General features: G+C 41.8%; 1 protein-coding gene across 2 annotated transcripts in view; it reads left to right on the top strand.

Annotated features, from left to right (window-relative positions):
- The window catches only part of aup1 (AUP1 lipid droplet regulating VLDL assembly factor), a 57,824-nt gene that overhangs the window by 24,843 nt on the left and 11,925 nt on the right, over positions 1–21,056 (top strand). For both annotated transcript variants that reach the window (XM_060828200.1, XM_060828209.1), the window contains 4 exons: positions 9,543–9,616; positions 12,789–12,855; positions 16,556–16,661; positions 17,753–17,911. In XM_060828200.1, coding sequence (XP_060684183.1) covers positions 9,543–9,616; positions 12,789–12,855; positions 16,556–16,661; positions 17,753–17,911 — 406 coding nt within the window. The remainder of the gene's footprint in view (positions 1–9,542; positions 9,617–12,788; positions 12,856–16,555; positions 16,662–17,752; positions 17,912–21,056) is intronic.

Raw genomic sequence — 21,056 nt, 5'->3', positions numbered from 1 at the left:
TGTCTACCTTAATAACGTCTAGAATACCCAACATATCCTCCCTCCTCATGTCAACGTAATCCAGTGTAAACAATCTTCTATCTCTAGTCTCAACATTCATCATGCTCCTCTCCTCAGTGACCACTGATACAAAGTAAGCATTCAGAATCTCGCCCATTCTCTCAGGTTCAGCACACAGCCTTCCTTCGTTATCCTTTAGCGGACCAATCCTTTCTCTAGTTACCCGCTTGCTTATATAAGAATAAAGTGCTTTGGGATTCTCCTCAATTTTGTTCGCTAAAGCTATTTCATGACCCCTTTCAGCCTGCATGATTCCTCGTTTAAGACTTGTCCTACTCTTCCGATATTCTTCCACGGCCCCTTCTGTTCTTAGCTGCCTAGACCTTGTATGCTTCCCTTTTCCTCTTGGCTAGTTGTACAATTTCTCCTGTCATCCACCGTTCATGAATCTTGCCCTTCCTATCCTTTGCCTTCAACGGGACGTGACTATTCTGAACTATCTTTAACCTATTTTTGAAAGCCTCCCACATATCAAATGTGGGCTTACCTTCAAATAGCTGTGTCCAATCCACATTTCCCAGCTCCTGTCTAATTTTGATATAATTGGCCTTGGCCCAGTTTAGTACTCTTCCCTTAGGATCACTATCTATGAGTATGCTAAAACTTACAGAACTGTGGTCACTGTTCCCAAAGATATCCCCCACCACTACTTCTACCATCTGGCCTGGCTCGTTCCCCAGTACCAGATTCAATATGGCCCCTTCCATCGTCGGACTATTGACATACTGCTCTAGAAAACTCACCTGGACGCTTCTTACAAATTCTACCCCATTCAGACCTCTGACGTAAAGTGTATCCCAGTCAATGTTGGGAAAGTTAAAATCTCCCATCGCCACTACCCTATTGCTTCTACATCTTTCCCTAATCTGTTTACCTATTTGTACTTCTACCTCATGCTCACTGTTGGGAGGTCTGTAATACAGCCCCAACACTGTAACTGCACCTTCTTATTTCTCAGCTCCACAAATAAGAAGGATGCAGTTACACTGTTGGGGCTCGATCTGTCTTAAATGATGCTATTGCTCCCACCTGTACCATCTCCGTTGGCAATGCATTCCAGGCTCCTCCACCCTATGCATAAAGAACTTTTCACGCATATGTCCCCTAAACCTTTCCCCTCTTACTTTGAACTCATGACCCCTAGTAATTGAGTTCCACACTCTCCGGGGGGAAAAAACTTCTTGCTGTCCACCCTGTCTATACCTCTCATGATTTTGCAGACTCAATCAGGTCCCCCTTCAACCTCAGTCTTTCTAATGAAAGTAATCCGAATCTATTCAACCTCTCTTTATAGCTAGCACCTTCCATACCAGACAACATTCTGGTGAACCTCCTGTGCACCTTCTCCAAAGCATCCACATCCTTTTGGTAATGTGGCGACCAGAACTGTACACAGTATTCCAAATGAAGCTGAACCAAAGTCCTATACAACTGTAATGTGATTGCCAACTCTTGTACGCAATACCCCATCCAACGAAGGATAGCATGCCGTATGCCTCCTTGACCACTTTACTGACCTGCATTGCCACCTTCAGGGAACAATGGCCCTGAACACCCAGGTCTGTGTACGTCAATTTTTCCCAGGACTTTTCTATTTACTGTATAGTTTACTGTTGAATTGGATCTTGCAAAATGCATCACCTAAAATTTGCTTGGATTAAACTCCATCTGCTATTTCACTGCCCGTCTCTCTAATCTATCTATGTTCTGCTGTATTCTCTGACAGTGCCCTTCACTATCTGCTACTCCACCATCTTAGTGTCATCTACAAACGTGCTAATCAGGCAACCGATACCTTCCTCCAAATCATTTTTATATATATCATAAAGAGCAGTGATCCCAGCACGGATCCCTGTGGAACACTACTGGTCACAGGTCTCCATTTTGAGAAACTCCCTTCCACTCTTACTTGCTGTCTCCTGTTGCCCAGCCAATTCTCTATCCATCTAGCTAGAACATCCTGGACTTCATGCAACTTCACCTTCTCCATCAGCCTACCATAGGGAAACTTATCAAAAACCTTACTAAAGTCTATGTATATGACATCTACAGCCCTTCCCCCATCAAATCAATTTTGTAACCTTCTCAAAGAATTCTATTAGGTTTGTAAAACAAGACCTTCACCGCACAAACTCATGCTGCCAATTACTGATAAGCCCATTTTCTTCCAAATGGGAATAGATTCTATCCCTCAGTATCTTTTCCAGCAGCTTCCCTACCAATGACATCAGGCTCACCGGTCTATAATTACTTGGAGTATCCCTGCTACCTTTCTTAAACAAGGCGACAACGTTAGCAATTTTCCAGTCCTCCGGAACCTTACCCCTCTTCAAGGATGCTGCAAAGGTATCTGTTAAAGCCTCAGCTAATTCCTCTCTCACTTCCCTCAGTATCCTGGGGTAGATCCCATCCAGACCTGGGCCTTGTCTACCTCAGTACCTTTTATAATATCTAACACTTCCTCCTTATGCCGACTTGACCTGGAGTACCCAAGATCTAACCCTAACCTCAACATGCATCATGTCCGTCTCCTTGGTGAATACCAATGTAAATTGCTCATTAAGAATCTCAGGCGTATCACCCTCACCTTAACCACCTTCCACCTATTGCATTTCCAACGTCCCTCCTCCCTACCTTTTATCTTAGCCTGCTTGGCACGCTCTCCTTATTCCTGAAGAAGGGCTCATGCCCGAAACGTCGATTCTCCTGCTCCTTGGATGCTGCCTGACCTGCTGTGCCTTTCCAGCAACACATTTTCAGCTCATTATGAATCTTACCCATTTTCTCTGACACCATGCATAACTTTCCTCCTTTGTCCTTCAGTTGGCCGCCTCTTTCTCTATATGAAAGAAAGGCTTTGGGATTTTCCTTAACCCTGTTTGCTAAAGATATTTCATGACCCCTTTTAGCCTCCTTAATTCCTCATTCCAGATTGGTCCTACATTCCCGATATTCTTCCAAAGTTTTGTCTCTCTTCAATCACCTAGACCTTATGTATGCATCCTTTTTCCTCTTAGCTAGTCTCACAATTTCAACTGTCGTCCATGGTTCCCTAACCTTGCCATTTTGATCCCTCATTTTCACAGGACTGTACCTCGCCTGAACTCTTAATCAGAGCTGAAAATGTGTTGCTGGTTAAAGCACAGCAGGTCAGGCAGCATCCAAGGAACAGGAAATTCGACGTTTCGGGCCAGAGCCCTTCATCATGAACTCTTAATCAACCTCACTTTAAAACTCTCCCATGTATTGAATGTAGATTTACCTTCAAGCAGCTGCTCCCAATCTACATGATCCAGCTCCTGCCGAATTTTAGTATTCTTAGCCAGTTTAGACCTCTTCCTTAAGGAACACTCTCATCTTTGTGCATGACTATTTTAAACTTATGGAATTGTGATCACTATTCCCAAAGTAATCCCTTAGTAAAACATCAGCAAATGTTGGTCATCTCCCAACACCAGGTCCAGTATGGCCCCTTCCCGAGTTGGACTATTTACATACTGCTCTAGAAAACCCTCTTGGATGCAGCTTACAAATTCTGCTCCATCTAGACCTCTAACACAAAATGAATCTCAGTCAATGTTGGGAAAATTAAAATCTCCTATTCACCATCATCCTGTTGCTCCTTAATTTTTCCCATGATCTATTTTCATATTTGCTCTTCTATCTCACGTTCGCTGTTGGGAGACCTGTAGTACAGTCCAGCATTGCTACCCGCACCCTTCCTAATTCTGAGCTCTGCACATATTGCCTTACTGCTCAAGTCCTCCATTGTGCCCTCCTTCAGTACAGCTGGGATATTTTCTTTGACCAGTAATGCAACTCCTCCACCACTTCCATCCCGCCTCAAGCATAGATATCCTAGTATTTTTACTGCCGATCATGCCCTTCCCTCAACCGTCTCAGTAGCAGCAATAACATCATGCGTCCAGGTACTAATCCAAGCCCTAAGTTTATCCAGTCTCTTTGCATTCATCACCTGCTCCCTGCCTCCTCTTCCCTTTGGTCACGCTGACTTCATTATCTAGTTCCTTACAGGCTTTAGTAACTGCCTCCTTACTGTCCTCTACCTCATTTGGTACCCAACCCCCTGCCATATTAGTTTAAACCCTCCCCAACAGCATTAGGAAAAGCACCCCCAAGGACATTGGTTCCAGTCTGACCCAGGTGGAGACCGTCCAATTTGTTATAGTCCCACTGTCCCAAAAATCTGAACCCCTCCCTCCTGCCACGCATTTATCCTGCTTATTCTATCATTCCTACTCTGACTAGCACATGGCACTGGTACCAATCCTGAGATTACTACCTCCGGAGATCCTACTTTTTAACTTGGCTTCCAACTCCCTAAATTCTGCTTGTAGGGCCTCATCCCGTTTTTTTTAAACTATATCGTTTGTGCCTATGTGCACCACAACAACTGGCTGTTCACCCTCCCCCTTTCAGAGCGTTCTGCAGCCGATCAGAGACATCCCTGACCCATGCACCTGGGAGGCAATATACTATTTGGGAGCCTCCTTTTCAACCACAGAACCGCCTATCTCCTCCCCTTACAATTGAATCCCCTATGACTATAGCCCTTCCAATCTTTTTCCCACTCTGCTGAACAGCAGAGCCAACCACAGTGCCATGAACCTGGCTACTGCTGCCTTCTCCTGGTGAGCCAGCTCCCCTAACAATATCCAAAATGGTATTCCTGTTTTGGAGGGAGATGGCCGCAGGGGGCACCTACACTGCTTTCCTGCTGTTTCTGCCTTTTGGTCACCCATTCCCTTTCTCCCTCAGCAATCCTAATCTGCAGTGTGACCAATTCGCTAAATGTGCTCTCCACAACCCCCTCAGCATTGCGATACTCCAAAGTGAGTCCATCCGCAGATCCAGAGCCATCATGCGGTCGAACAAGACCTGCAACTGGACACACTTCCTGCACGTGTAGGAGCCAGGGGCATCAGCTGTATCCCTAAGCTCCCATGTTGAGCAAGAGGAGCATTAGAACTGAAAATGTGTTGCTGGAAAAGCGCAGCAGGTCAGGCAGCATCCAAGGAACAGGAGATTCGACGTTTCAGGCATAAGCCCTCCATTCCTGATGAAGGGCTTATGCCCGAAACGTCGAATCTCCTGTTCCTTGGATGCTGCCCGACCTGCTGCGCTTTTCCATCAACACATTTTCAGTTTTGATCTCCAGCATCTGCAGACCTCACTTTCTCCAAGAGGAGCATTACGCAAGTCTGAGATCTCCTGCCATTTTTAACCTTAAAGTTAACTTTCGTCTTAGCTTAGGTAAATGAGAAAGGAATGTTTTTACCAAATCACTCAATAAAACAATTTTTAAAAAATAGTAGTCATGATGTGGAGATGCCAGTGTTGGACTGGGGTGTACAAATTTAAAAAATATCACAAATTGTCCAACAGGTTTAATTGGAAGTACACTAGCTTTCGGAGCATTGCTTCTTCACCAGGTGGTAGTGGAGGGCTCAATCCTAACACACAGAATTTATAGCAAAAATTTGCAGTGTGATGTAACTGAAATTATCAGTTGAAGAATTGATTGTCTGTTAAGCCTTTCATCTGTTAGAATACCATGACAGTTTCACTTCTTCCATGTGTAAATCACAAAACCTTCTTTTTAAAAAGTTGCATTCTCAGGTTAGCTGTTAATAATAGTGATAGCTAGACAATATGTTGAAGGTGTTAGCCCCCTGTGTTCTCTGTCTGTGCCGTGATGTTTAGATTGATTCTAATCTTAAAAAGTGAGATAACGGAGTTTTACATAAATTCATGCAGTTTTTGAGCAAAGTACAATATAACCCTGCAAGTACAAATTCACCCCACAAAATATATGTGCATGAGTGTCTTTGTCTGTCTGGGTTGGGGGTTGTGAATGTGAGAAAGTGTATGTGTGTAGTGAGTGCGGAGTGTCTTAAGTCTGTGAGGGAGTGCATGTGTGAGTGTGGGAGTATGTGTGTCTGGGTGTCTGTGTGCACATCTGTGTATATGTGTGTCCATGTGTATGTGTGTATAGGAGCGCCTGTGTGTGTGTAGGAGTATCTGTGTGTGTGTAGTGCAATGGTGATCACCTGTAATGTGACATGAACCCAAGGTCCTGGTTGAGGCCCTCCCTATGGGTACCGAACTTAGCTATCAGCCTCTGCTCGTCCACATTTTGCTGCTGCCTGTCCCGAAGTCCGCCTTGGAGGTTGGTCACCTAAAAGTCCGAGGTCGAATGTCCTGGACCACTGAAGTGTTCCCCAACTGGGAGGGAACACTCCTGTCTGCTGATTGTCTGTTATCTCACTTTTTAGATTAGAATCAATCTAAACATCACGGCATAGACAGAGATCACAGGGGGCTAACACCTTCAACATATTGTCTAGCTATCACCATTGTTAACAGCTAACCTGAGAATGCAACATTTTGGAAAAAAGATTTTGTGACTTTACGCGTGGAAGAAGTGAAACTGTCATGGTATTCTAACAGATGAAAGGCTTAACAAACAATCAGTTTTTCAATGTATAATTTCAGTTACATCACACTGTAAATTTTTGCTATAAATTGAGCCCTCCACTATCACCTGATGAACAAGCGTTGCTCCGAAAGCTAGTGTGCTTTCAATTAAACCTGTTGGACTATAACCTGGTGTTATGAGATTTTTAACTTTTAAAAAAAATAGAAAATCCTTACGTGATCAATTCACCATGGGGGAGTCCCTTTTCTTTGGATAGAAGAGGAGGAGTGCGGGTGGGAGAAACTATCTGTGTAGTCACTCGGGTTCAGCCACTACCCAAATAAAATGGCTTCACTCACCTTCCCAGCAGCCCACTGCTCCTTGCTGTCACCTCCCAAGGACAAATAAAGTGGGAAAAGACAGCTGTATTCTGAGATAAATGGATCTCTGGATCCCAGCTGAGCACCATTTTTAAAAAGTCTTATCTGTTTAAAGCATGGATGGAATTGCATAACAATGTTTTTAAGTATTGCTAAAAAAGTATGCATTTTATCCAAGCTGTTTACTTTGCAGTCATCAGGGCAATTTGCAAGAAATACCAATGTGAAGAGACTGAACGCAAGAGTATTGGTTGTGGCATGTGGCCTCTGGTAGAATCATTTATGTGGAGAATGCACCACTTAATGATGGCTGACAGTTATCTGCCATACTTTGTTTAAATTTTGAACAAGGCAGTTTGACTCTGGTCAAAGTATTGCCCTGTAAAATGAGCCAGAGAATGCTCATCAACTATTTAGTTGTGCTGAAACAGCCACAATGTGCAGATTGCTATATTTGTATTACATTTCTGTCTGCATGTTGTACAAAATAGTGAACAAACCTAAGGTCTTAACTTTTGGTCCTGAAAAGTATCTAGTCTACCTCCAATTACCCTGAGAAGTTGAGGTGCCTCAAACGATTGAACTGCTTCATGCAGCTACTGTACAGTAGGAACCCAAGCAGTGTTTGTGTCTATCCAGCAGCCAAGTAAGAACATGTGCACATATTGGTTCTGTTTTAATACAACAAAATAAGTTACAGCCAATCTCTAGTTTGTTCCTCAGGGCAGTGTCTTGACCAACCAGTCAATCTGTCTCATTTAAAACTGAAGCCAAGGTTTACTGTTAACTGTCAACCATCATTAACTGGTGCATTGTGGTAAATGCATCTACCATCAGAGTTCATTTGCCAACCAATCAGCACTCTCCTCTTCTACAGTATATATGTTGTTTTCCGTTTAGTTTGGTATTTCTTGTGAATTGTCTTGATGAGCACATCAGAGAACTCCAAGACGTAAAGCTTTGGAAAAAAAATGTGTATTTTATCAGTCACACTCAACTAAAAGACAACAATAAGAATATTTCTGTTATGTTTCTCTCAGTTTCTGTTGAGAGAATATGGTTTTGTAAAGTAGGGTAAAATATTTGCTTGTGAAGTAGGTGCTATTCAGTTGTATATATACATATGCCTTGTAGAAGGGCAATTTGACAGGGACTTGACTACATAAAAGTACTAAAAAGTTGCAGGCCATTCTGTCCATCTGATCTTTGCCTACCAAATAAAGAGCTGCCCAGCCTCATCACACATTGCAGTTGTTTGTCGTAATGGTGTCGGTTATAGAACTTTAAGCGCATACCCTGTATGCTAGTGCCAGTTGGCTGGAGTAATGACTCCCTGTGACAAAATCACAGGGAGATGAATCAGTGGGAGAGCAGAATATGAATGCAGTTGAGATAAGCTGTAGCTGATAGTTACAGGATCCGCTTAACTGCAAGTCTATCCTTTCCCTAAAATAGAATAAGAAGTCTTGTTTTCAAATGCTGTCTGAAAATGACCTCTTGGATAAAGTACAAGTAACTTCCCAAAGCCTGACAAGAAGATTGTAACATTGCAGTAACTGGAAATGATTTATTTAGGTTCAAAATTGGCAGAAACATTCGTGGAAAATATATTGAGAACATATGAGGTGCCGGACTTTATATCTAGAACACAAGGAGGTAGAAGTCATGCAACACTAATGAAAAGCCTTGCTTAGGCCTCACTGATACTGACAGCTGTTCTGGAAACCTCATCTTAGGATCTATACATTGGATGGGGACAGGGTGCATTGTAAATTTATCATGGTGATCCCCAGCCTCTAAGGATTAAAGTGTCATAAGGGATTGCACAGATGTGGGTGGTGTTCCCTAAATTTGAAAGGTTTGGTGGTTTGATAGAAATTTTCAAGGAGTAAGATAGAGTAGATAATAATTATTTCTGCTGGTTGGGCAGTCTAAGATTAAGAGGAACAGCCTAAACATTAGAAGCAGATCTTTCAGGAATAAAATTAGGCAACACATCTACATGCAAAGGCTGGCAGAGATAGTCCACAGTTTGCAGTTGATGCTCAGTCAGTTGTTTAATCTCAAACAGATGGATATTTGTTAACCAGACATTAAGGGATGTGGGATAAAGTTTGTACATGAAATTAGGTCGCAGATTAGCCATGATCTCATTGCATGATGAAAAGGGCAGGAAGGGTTAAATGGCCTGCACTTGTGAGGAAAATGAGAAACATTAAGTACAAATGGTACTATTCCACCACTGTGTCTATGCCAGTACCTCCTTCCCTTTGCGATGTCTCATCAGACTTTGATTAATTCCAGTGCCCAATTTATTTTCTATTTCCCATTATTCCAAGCAATTACCATCATTGGAGTTGGCATCTGAAGGAGTAGAAGAGGGGAATATTGGGACACACAAGCGTATCACTAAATGGAGATGGGTAGCCTAGAAATAAGCGATTTGTGTGAATTCTGTCTCATGATCTCATGCATAAGGGACTGATTCCCATTCTCCTTGTTAATGAGAGCAACCTGGATTTGAAATGGAACTGTACATGGTTATATCCCTCTATCTTGAACCCTCCCGGTTCTCAGTTGATGCTTTCCAACCTTGTTAAGGTAGCAAAAAGGATTCTCACTTGTAAAAGTTATGCTATTATTTTCCCCCCTTTCTCCCTTAGAATGTCGTCGAGTCCTCTTGGGTTACCGAGCTGCTGTGGATGTTTTTTATTCCCTTCACCGTATACCAAGTAAGGTAGTAACTGTCGCTAACTATCACTGGGGGTACAATCGGTAAGGTTGAGTGAAGTTGCTCGTGTTTGGCTGACTCTATGATAAGCCCATTGCTGTCCCCCACCTCTATATTGCATGTCTGATTGCAGTGACCCATGGTAATGTTGAACGCAACACTGTTGTGTTTCTTGGGAGACTGCTTGTTGGCTTGCGAATCCTCATCTGTTTGCTTGGCTTTAGGATCTGCCCTTGAACTTCAACAGAGCTGCCTGTTCCAGTGTCCTAACTTGAATGTAATCACCTAAAACTCTAAGTGTGAAGAGGCCATTCCAGCCATCCAACTTCCTCTGCTATGTATATCCTTGTAATTCAGCCAAGCCACAATTACATAGAAAATGGTAGCAAGTGTAGGCCATTCGACCCCTCAAGCCTGCTCCACCATTAGATATTCATGGCTGATTGTTATATTCTGTACCTTTTACCCCATATCCTTTGAACCCTTTAGCCTTAAGAGCTATATTTCACTCATACTTGCAACTTCATTCCTGATGAAGGGTTTATGCCCGAAACGTCAATCGTCCTGCTCCTTGAATGCTGCCTGACCGGTGCTTTTCCAGCACCACACTCTTGACTTGCAACTCCATATTCCGTTCCAACAAATGTTGGCCCAGCTTCATTGCAAACATTTAGGATGTACTCCTAAATACTCCAGGTTTGGGCAGAGGTCAGGAATATCCATTTCAGTAACTGGTCGGTGAAACCGGAAGTGTGACAACACTACATTATTTACAGGGTTAATCTTGCCGACAAATCTTACTCTTCCAGAGAATCTTCCGACACTTAACTAATTTGTAGCTAAAACTTAATGATGTTGAAATCATTGCATAGGAAGAGGGTGTTTGGGATTCAATTTGGCTCCTATGTGCAAATGTTCTAATCGCATCTTATTTGTTTTATTCTGACCTTGAAGAAGTCGATTTGCTGTTTATGATGCTGACCTGGCAAGCCAGATGTTGCAATTTTAAATGCTGCAGTCACATGTAGTTAAGTCCCTTGAACCCACTGCACCATTGATTTAGTACATTGTAAGAGGTTTGGGCCATTCATTTCCTCGGGTGTGTTTTGCCAACTTAGTGAGATCACGGCTGATCAGGACATCCACTCCAATTCCATTCAGTCATGTGTTGCCCTGTGCAAGCAAATTACTGTGAAAACTGTCAGGTGATTGTAAATCTGCAACTTGTTCCCAAATATCCTCTAGGGCAAGGAACCAATCACCACTATCCACATTATGTGGTTGTTTCTTGAGGATCTCAAATAGAGCAGTAAACAGTACTGTCTAGTTAGAATGGATTGTGCAACTAATCAAGTGTCAATGGTAACAGTTAGTGTTGTGGCTTCAAGCCCCATTCCAGGGAATGATCGTATCTGACAATAGCCTATTAAAACTATAATCTTTAGATGCTCTATCATCCCCCTCAAGTAAATGGAAAAGAGCAAGGATGTCTTTTGGAGTCCTGATCAATCCTCTACCTTGTGCATCAAAGATAGATTGTCACTCATCTCATCATTGTTTGTAAAACTTTGACTCAATTAAGCACTAATGTAATGCCATGGAAGAAGTTAAATTGTTAAAAAGTTTTTTCCATCATCAATAACTGAATTTGTATTATTTCTCCCTACTTCAGTCAGATATGAGTTTAGAGCCATAGACATTCAGTACGTAATAATACACATTTAAAGGATTTTCATATTTCTCTGTAGATGACAAACAAGTGCCTGTAAATTTCTAAATTTCTCCTTCCTTTTCTGAAGACACTGACTATGCTGAGGCACCACATCATCAGTCTCTTAAAATCTTTTAATGTCTACTAATTGCTAGCTTGAATTGAAGCTATCTTTAACTGTCTGCTCTAGCAACTTGTAAGAATAAAGCAAACCTAATCCTCCATGCTGTTCCTGTGGTTACATATTTACCTTATTTTTTTGCAAATGCATTTAATTTTCCTTTTGAAAAATGCAGTAGGCACTGCCTCAATTGTCACCTATAGTCAACCATTTTGTGCTGTTTGTGAACATTTCTTCTGACGACTTTCTTCTGTATTCTTCATGTTCTGGCAATTTCCCAATATAAAAATGCTCACAAGTTTAAAAATATCTCTTCCAATTCTGGTTTTCCCCGTCAAGCCACAGAACTGGCTCAATGCCTTCAATCTTTTCTGCAATTGAGCGTCTGAAAAGCCAGTGCTCACTAATAGCCTGATGCAGGTTTTATGCAAAGTTGTCACTTCTTGCTCTTGATTACCATATGTCCAGGTTTATAAGATCCAAACATGCTTTGCATTATATCTCCCTTTCTGGTCTAGTGGCAGATTGGCTATGGTCCTGGACTTTGCAAGCAAGAGGTTAATCTTTCAATAGCAAATTAGGGAATTTAATTCGATAAATCTGCAAATTAGTGACCACGGCTATGCCAGGTTGTTGAAAACTGTTCAACTCTGCCCTTCAGAGAAGGGAACTCCTATTCCTAGCATTTCTAGCCTACATGTCACTCCAGATCTGCACCATCTGATTAGTTTGGGTGACTTCATGTTAAGAAAAAAGAGCAATGTTTTAATAACCAGTTCATAATGAAACAAAAGTTCTCTTCAACTGCATTAAGTGCCTTTTGATTGTATTTATTTCCATATGTGTACTCTGTTACACTAATCCAATATAGACTTCACTTGTCTTCCTATTACTTCAATGTTAAGAAGTTGGTTGTTGACAGTGAATGATGAGAAGTTATGAGTGGGTTTCAATTGCATTCCAGCTCTCATTGCCCAATGTGTAGAGTTTGCTGCCAAGCTGGATATAAAGCTGTTGGAAGTTGGAACCTTGCCACATTTTGCCTTTTCCCAGGACCAAGGCCAATTACCAACACACTTGAATTGAGATTGGCTAAGTCAGTACCAGTCAAAATTGTGATCTTCCCTGTCGAAGGAGCTCCCTGAGGAAATGTGCAAATCAGTTATCAATTTAATCTTGCTTTACACAGCTGTCTTAACAGTGGCTTTGATAATAACAAGTTTTAGGATTATCAGCTACCAAAATATTTTGGGTTGAAAAGCAAAACTTGGTATGAATTTCATTGTAATTGGTTGCTGTATTCCTTTCCTTCCTAACGGTTATGTGTTTCTCGGTGTTTTTTGTAGGTGGCTGCCCAGCATGTCCCAAATGGATGAAGAATCAGTGGAAGATTTTGCAGTCAGAGTTCAGGAGGTGAGTTGATTGGTGATCAATATCTTCCACGAGCTGCTTGAGAAAATGGCTGTGTTTTCAGCAATGCCTACAATGTAAACTTAAAAATTAGAAAGTATTGGATCAATCCTTGTCCTTTCTATGATTCAAAAAGACTGCTGACACTATACTTATCCATTCATCTAAAGGCTACATATAAAGCAATTCATGCAATCCTGCACCCAGAGGTTTGCAAAAATTGTGGGTGATAAGTATGTAAGTTAGTTAGTTCACTGAGCTTCAAGAGTTGTTTACAGACATTTCGTCACTATACTAGGAAACATCATCAGTGAGAATCTCCAGTGAAATGCTGGTGGAATGTCCCACCTCTCTATTGGTTCTTATGGTGGGTGATGTCATCTCCTGTTTTTTTTCAAGGGAAAGTAGATAGGGTCTAAATCGATGTGTTTGTTTCGGGAGTTCTGGTTAGAATGCCATGCCTCTAAGAATTCTTGTGCATGTCTTTGTTTTGCTTGTCCTAGGATGAGTGTGTTATCCTTCTTTGTCTGTATGTATAGAAACTAGTGATAGTGGTTCATGTCTTTTGGTGGCCAGTTGGTTTTCATGTAACCTGGTGGCAAGTTTCCTGCTAGTTGGTCCAATTTAGTGCTTTTTACCGTTCTTGCATGGTATCTTGTAAATGACATTAGTTTTGCTGGTGGTATCTATTGGATCCTTTAGGTTCATTAGTCGCTGTTTAAGTGTGTTGGTAGGTTTGTGGAGTACCATGATGCCATGGGGTCTGAGTAGTCTGGAAGTCATTTCTGATATGCCTATTGTGGCTATAGTTTTTGGTTGCGTTGTGTCTGCTTGATGGGGTTTGTTTATGATGAATCGACGGATTATGTTTATTGGGTACCTGTTTTTCTTGAAATCATTGTATAGATATTTTTCCTCTGTTTTTTGTAGTTCTTGGGTGCTGCAGTGTGATGTAGCTCGTTGAAATAATGTCTTGATGCAGCTCAGTTTGTGGATGTTGGTATGATTGCTTCTGAAGTTAAGTATTTGGTCCATGTGTGTTGTGGGTGATATTTATCCAGGTTTGTTCATGGTGCTATACATTGAAGCTTTCTGAAGTTCCTTTGTTTTGCTTTTTTTTTTATTTTTTGTTTTCTATTGCCAATTAAGTCAAGTCTGACTTTTAGCATAATTAGGTTGTCATATTTTTACCTGCTCACTGGAGGTAGTGATTTAGAATAATCAGTCCAAACAGAAGCAAGGAAGTCTTAATGCAATTGTGCAGGGCCTTGGTGAGACCATACTTTGTGCAGTTTTGGTCACCTTACCGGAGAAAAGGTATACTTGCTACAGAGGGAGTGCATCAAAGATTAACAAGCCTGATTCTTGGGATGATAAATCTGTATCTGAAGAGAGATTGGATCGTGTAGGCCCTTGTTCACTGCCGTTTAGAAGACTGAGAGGGGATCTTGTTGGAACAGGTAAAACTAAAACAGGGCAGGATAGACTACATGCTGAGGTAATGTTTTCCCGGCCAGGAGGGATTTCCAGAACAAGGGTTTGTGTTCTCAGGTTACACAATGAGCCTTTTTGGATAAAAATGAGGAGAAATTTCTTCACATACAACCTGTTGAACTCTCTGCTATAGAGGGTTGTGGGAGCTGGTACACAATGGATTTAAGAAAATAATATATTTCGAAAGGCTTTCGGAGAGAACAGAGTGTGATGTTGAGAGCATAAGCCTTGATCATGAGGAATGGTGGAGTAGGCTCAGTGGACTGAATGATTTATTGTTACTATTTTTTTCTGTTTCTTAAGCAAACAAGGTACTGGGTTCATTGCTGGAGAGAGAATTAATACAGGAAGATACATGTAAATTTGTGCAGAACCTTAGTGACTGCATAGTTCTCATTTCCATTGTATATAAAAGACCTAGAGGTATTGGAAATAGTGCAAAAGACATTACTCTGGATGTAGGTTTGCTCTCAAAGCTGGAAGGTTAGTTTTCAGATGTTTCGTCACCATACTAGATAATATCTTCAGTGAGCCTCTGAAGGAAGCATTGGTAGTGTAGCCAACTTTCTATTTGTATGTTTGATTTCCTAAGGTTAGTGACATCATTTCCTATGGTGATGTCATTCCCTGTTCTTTTCCTCGGGGGAGGTAAATGGGATTGAAGTCAATATGTTTGTTAATAGAGTTCTGGTTGGAATGCCATGTTTCTAGGAATTCTTGTGGGTGTTTCTATTTGACTTGTTCTGGAATGGATGTGTTGTCCCGGTCGAAGTGGTGTCCTTCCTTATTCGTATATAAGGATACTAGTGAGAGTGGGATACATCACCAGTGCTTCATTCGGAGGCTCATTGAAGATGTTACTTAGTATGGTGATGAAATGCCTGAAAACAAACCTTCCAGCTCACCTACTTCCAGAACCTCAACCTGAGCTACAAATCTGAAACACCACAAATTTGATTTTTTTTTCCAAGTTCATTCATTGTATGTGGGTGTGTCTAGTTTTTGTCCATCTCTTGTTACCCTGGAGTAGATGGTGATGAGCTACCTTCTTGAACTGTTGCAGTCACTGAGGAATAGGGACACTTGCAGTGCTGTTAGAAAGGGAGTTCCAATATCCTATTTTGAATGGAATGATCACCTTCACTGTTAAGGTTACTTTGTAATGCTTCATATTCTATATTAGAAATGAAAGTATTTCATATTGATTTAAAAAAAGAGTACTTTAATGAATCTCTGCTCTGACTGAAGCAGAGATTCATTGAAGCAGTTGAGGTGAAGGCTAACTTGCCTTTATTCATGTGAAGATTGTGTACTTGGGCTGAAGGGTACTATACATCGCTATGACATCACACACCAGTCCAATCCTTATATTGCTGAACATCCACACAGCTGGGGCTACTGATTGGAAGCCAGAACTTGGGTTATTTTTCTTTTTTTCTTCTTGCCACAGCCAAGTCTTGACCCCAAATATTGCCACAATATGAGGTTAGCTCATTCCTCTCAGTCTGAAGATAACTCTGAAGCTTTTGCCGTTTCATTAACTTAATGCTGATACCTCCGATAGCGAGCTGTACGTGTCTTGCTGACCTTCATTCGTTCAGATGCACCCCGACAGGTGGCTAATATACAGGATTATTTTTCTTGTAAATCCTCCAGAGTCCTTGTTTTATTTTCTATCTCTGTAATCTCCTTCACTCTAGCTTTCTTAGTTCCTCCAACTCTGACCTTCTGTTTACCCTCCGCTGAAGGTGATTGGCAAAAGAACCTGAGCTGAAAATGTGCTACTGGAAAAGCGCAGCAGGTCAGGCAGCATTCAAAGAGCAGGAGAGTCGACGTTTCGGGCATGAACCCTTCTTCAGGAAGAAGCACCATAAAGAGCTAAAAGCATTCATGCAGCAGATTGTTTGCTGGAGCACACTACCTGAAAGATGGCTTGAAGCAGATTCAATTTTGATAGAGAATTGGATAAATGTTTGAAGAGTTGTGGGGAACAAGCAAGAGACTGGAGAGCTCAGTACCAGCATTATAGGTTGACTGGTTTTGTTCTGTGTTGGTTATCATTCTGTGACTCTAGAATGTCAAGCTTCATTGCTCTACAGTTTTGTTTCCTGGAAAGAGTTGATTCAATACTGTTAATGCGGGTTCTATAAACAACATTCAGCTCGTCGCCATCTATATGCTGCTAAATCTAATTGTAATTTTTTCTTAGCATTTAGCTACAGAGCTTGGTGTAGTGTCGACTCAGCATACCAAGTCTGATAAAGTGGAATACCTCAAAAGAATGAAACACACGGCACCACAAGCGGCCAGCTCAGGTCAGGATTGTGTTCTTGCTGCTTGAATTAATTTGCACATAATGTGTGGCTGTTTTCATACTGCAGGAGAATTCCTTGTACACAAAAAGACACAAGTTAGGTTATGATAAGTTCGCAAAATCAGTTGTTCAATACCTGAGAGATGAAGCTGCAGCATTAAAATAATCTTTGTAAAAGGCAGAGTGGCAATTTAATCAGCGGACGTTGGGACTTAGGACCAAGGAAAGCTATTTTGCCTTTTGAAACTATTCCACATTTACTGCAATTGTGGCTGATCTGTGATCCAACTCGATATTGGCTTTTCCCCTTATGAAGTTGCTTGGGCTACTTTAAAGTAGCTAACTCGATGCAAATGCTGTATTTTTGTGATTTTGATATAAGAAATAGTTCTGTGAGTGGGGCCACATTTCAATTTTTCTCTCACCTGGGAGACCAATGAGCAAATTTCAGAAAAGTTGCATGTAACACAACTGAAAACACCAATTTCAGAAGAATGAATAAGTAATTAATAAAAATGACCTCTGAAATGACTGGGTCCTGATACAATGATCAGCCATTTTGACTGCCTCATTCACTGGCCTGGCAGCTATACAGAAAAGACAGAGAGCCTTGTCTACAGCTTGACCTACTGTCCAGCTCAGAATCTCTTCCCTCAGCACCTCTAAGCTTCATAGTGTATGTATCAGCATCAGAAGGAAAACAGTCTCTTGTCAGAAAAGCATCTCCTTGCTGAAGCTTCTCTTCTACTTCGTATATTTAAGTCAGAAGTCACATGACACCAAGTTATAGTCAAACAGGTTCATTGGAAATCACAAGCTTTCGGAGCACTGGTGAATTCACCGTTGAAGGAGCAAATAAACCCGCTGGGCTATAAACTGGCATCCTGTGACTTCTGACCTTGTCCATGTGAGTCCACAGGCATCTCCACATCACGTATATTCAGAACTACTTGGTAGGCCACATTATGACCAGCAGACTGCCTGTGACAGGCCTTAGTTGTAGAGCTAGTGCCAAGCATAGTGAAGTGTGAGAGAGTTTGAGTACAACTGGAGGAGAGATTTAAGTTAAGACATCTGATCATTTTATTTCAGCATCCAACAGTCAACCATCTGGAGCACGAGCTCGGACCTTCCTCCCAGGGCTCAGCATTAGCAGTTTGTCTGCAGAGGATGTTCGGATCACGGGAATGGCCAAGCAAGTCAAAGAAGTGCTGCCTCACATCCCACTCAGTGTCATTAAAATGGATTTAGGTAGGACATCAGTTTATTTTTCTTTCCCTTGCCCCATTTTCTCTCCCATTTTTTCTCATTTCCATATTAAAATTTCCCATCATTCTCCCACCTGAGAAGGGAGGATGCAGTAAACGAGAGATAGTGCTTATGTCACTGTGTGAATATTCCAGATACCAAAGCTAGAAGTCTGGCTACATGGGTTCATATTCCACCATTGCAGCCAGTGGAATTTAAATTCAGTTGATAAATCTGGAATATAAATGGTGCCCATGACAATATTCATACATTGTTATTTAAAGAAATGCTTCACAAAAATCCTTTAGTGCAGGAAACTTCAAAACAAAATGATGCAGATGTCACAGATCTAAATAAAAACATAAAGTGGGTCAGAATATGAAGAATGGCAGAGAATGTTTAAATGGGTCAAAAACAGATGTTGCTGGAGAAACCCAGCAGGTCTGTCAGCATCTGTGGAGCGAAATCAGAGTTAAGGTTTCGGATCCAATGAGCTGCATTCAGTTTTTGTTTTTGAATCCAGCGTCTGCAGTTCTTTGGCTTTTCGTTTTGCTATTCTGAACAGTTAATCTATTCAAATAGATTAGACCATGAGAGGAAGCTAGCTCGAAATGTCAAACAGTTAGCGAGAGTTTATATAGATACCTAAAAACGAAGAGAGTCGTCTTGGGAGTGAGAACAGGGAGTTAATAGTAGATAATAAATAAATGGCGGATGTGATTAACAATGTGATAAAGGATAAAAATACATAAATCGGAGAATTAGAAGTAGAAAGGAACTTGGTGATATCATCATCTCCAGGGAACCCGTACTGAACAAGTTGATGGAGCTGCAGTACCTGTTTTAAAAGCTTTTCCTAATGAGGTAGTAGACGTAAAATGGGGATGATTGTCTTGTGCTATTGTTGCTCGAGTATTAAACCAGAGACCTAGATAATGTTCTGGGACTCGGGTTCAAATCTTGCCATGATAGATGGTGCAATTTGAATTTGATGAAAATTGGAATTAAAAGTGTAATGATAACCATTGTCAGTTGTGGGGAGAAAGAACCCATCTGGTTCACTAATGTCCTTGAAGGAAGGAAACTGCTACCCTTACCTTGTCTGGCCTATATGTGACTCCAGACCCATTGCAATCTAGTTAACCCTGAGAGGGCATCAGTTTCAGGCTAGAGGGGAAAGGATAAAAGGGAATCTGAGGGGCAACTTTTTTTACACCAGAGGGTGGTACACCTATGGAATGCACTGCCAGAGGAAGTGGTTGAGGCGGGTACATTAACAACATTTAAAAGGCATTTGGACAAATACATGGATCGGAAGGAGTAGAAGGATAGGGGCTAAATGCAGGGAAATGGGGTTAGCGTAGGCAGACATTTTGGTCAGCATGGACCAGTTTGGACTAAAGGGCCTGTTTCTGTGCTGTAGGACTCTATGACTCTAAATAGCCAGCAAGTCACTCAGCTATAACAATTGCTAGAAAGTCTCAAAAAAAAGATGATACCAGATGGACCACCTGGCATTTACCTAGGCACCAGAACTGAGAACTAACAATAATAGTCCTATTGACCTTGCAGGCTCTTCCTTACTAATAGCTAGTGACTAGATCTAAAATTGAGAGAGTTGTCTCACAGATCCGCCAAGTAACAGCCTGACATAGCTTAAAAATGTGTTACTGGAAAAGCGCAGCAGATCAGGCAGCATCAAAGGAGTAGGAGAATCGACATTTTAGGCATAAGCCCTTCTTCAGGAACGCCCAAAATGTCGATTCTCCTGCTCCTTTGATGCTGCCTGACCTGCTGCACTTTTCCAGCAACACATTTTTAAGCTCTGATCTCCAGCATCTGCAGTCCTCACTTTCTCCTAACAGCCTGACATATGGACTCATGGACTCATACATTATTCATTATGTTCCATGCACCATCATTACCATCTGTGGATATATAGTCACACCAGCAGGAATGACCCAGCAGAGGTGGTAGCATAGTGCTATGCAGCTGGGAGGGAGTTGCCTTGGGAGTCCTTAATGTTTGCTCTGGACACTGAGTCACAAAGCAAATCACCTGACTGCCACGTACCATCCTCCTGTTGTTGAACAACACTTGGAGAAAGCACTGATGGCAGCAAGGATGCAGAATGCACCCTGGGTGGGGGATTTCAATAGTTTCAAGCAGTCAAAACCAGTAGCACGACTGAATGAACTGGTTAAGTCTTAAAAGGCACAGCTGCTATACTGGATCTGTTGTCGATGGTGAGAGAATCAAAAGGAGGGAAAAGCATACTTGACCTCATCCTCACCAATCTGCCAGCTGTAGATGCAGTACCAGTAATGAGTGACCAGTGCACAGTCCTTGAGATGAAGTCCTGCATTCCCTTTGAGAATAACCTCCATGTTGCAGGTACTACCACCGTGTTTTGAACAGATCTAGCAACTCAAGAATGGACATCCCATGAAACAATATGGGCCATCAACAGCAGCGGAATTGTAGACCAAAACAATCTGCATCCTCATGTTCCCCACTCTATCACTAGCATCAATCCAGAGGTTCGGCCCTGGTTCACTGGAAAGTGCAAGAGAGCGTGCCAGGAGCAGCTCCAGGCATACCTGAAAATGAGGTGTCAACGTGGTGAAACTACCAAGCAGGACTACATGTGTGCCAAACAGCATAAGCAGCAAGTGATAGACAGAGCTAAGCAATCCAATAACCAACAGATCAGGTCCGAACTCTGCTATCCTGCCGTATCCAGTTGTGAATGGTGTTACACAATGAAAACACTCACTGGTGGAGGAGGCCCCACACATATCCCCATCCTCCATGATGAAAGAGCCTTGCACATCAATGCAAGAGGTAAATCAAAGCATTTTCAATTAACTTTAGCCAGAAGTGCCAAATGCATGATCAATTTTGGCCTCCTTCAGAGATTCCCAGCTTCATAGATACCAATTTATACTAGTATGGCTACAATACTGGCATCTACCCAACAATGTAGAAAATTGTCCAGGTGCACAAAAATGAGGTCCAGTCTAGGCCATCAGTATACTCTTGATCACCAGTCAAGTGATAGAATGCTTCATTATCAATGCAACCATGCAACATCTGCTCAGTAGTAACCTATTCACTGATGCCCAGTTTTGCTTTTGTTAGAAGTGAA

This window comes from Hemiscyllium ocellatum, chromosome 1 (assembly GCF_020745735.1).
Source record: "Hemiscyllium ocellatum isolate sHemOce1 chromosome 1, sHemOce1.pat.X.cur, whole genome shotgun sequence".
In the NCBI taxonomy this organism is placed as follows: Eukaryota; Metazoa; Chordata; class Chondrichthyes; order Orectolobiformes; family Hemiscylliidae; genus Hemiscyllium; species Hemiscyllium ocellatum.
The sequence above is the reverse complement of the archived record's forward strand: the minus strand, read 5'-3'. Positions and strand labels throughout refer to the sequence as shown.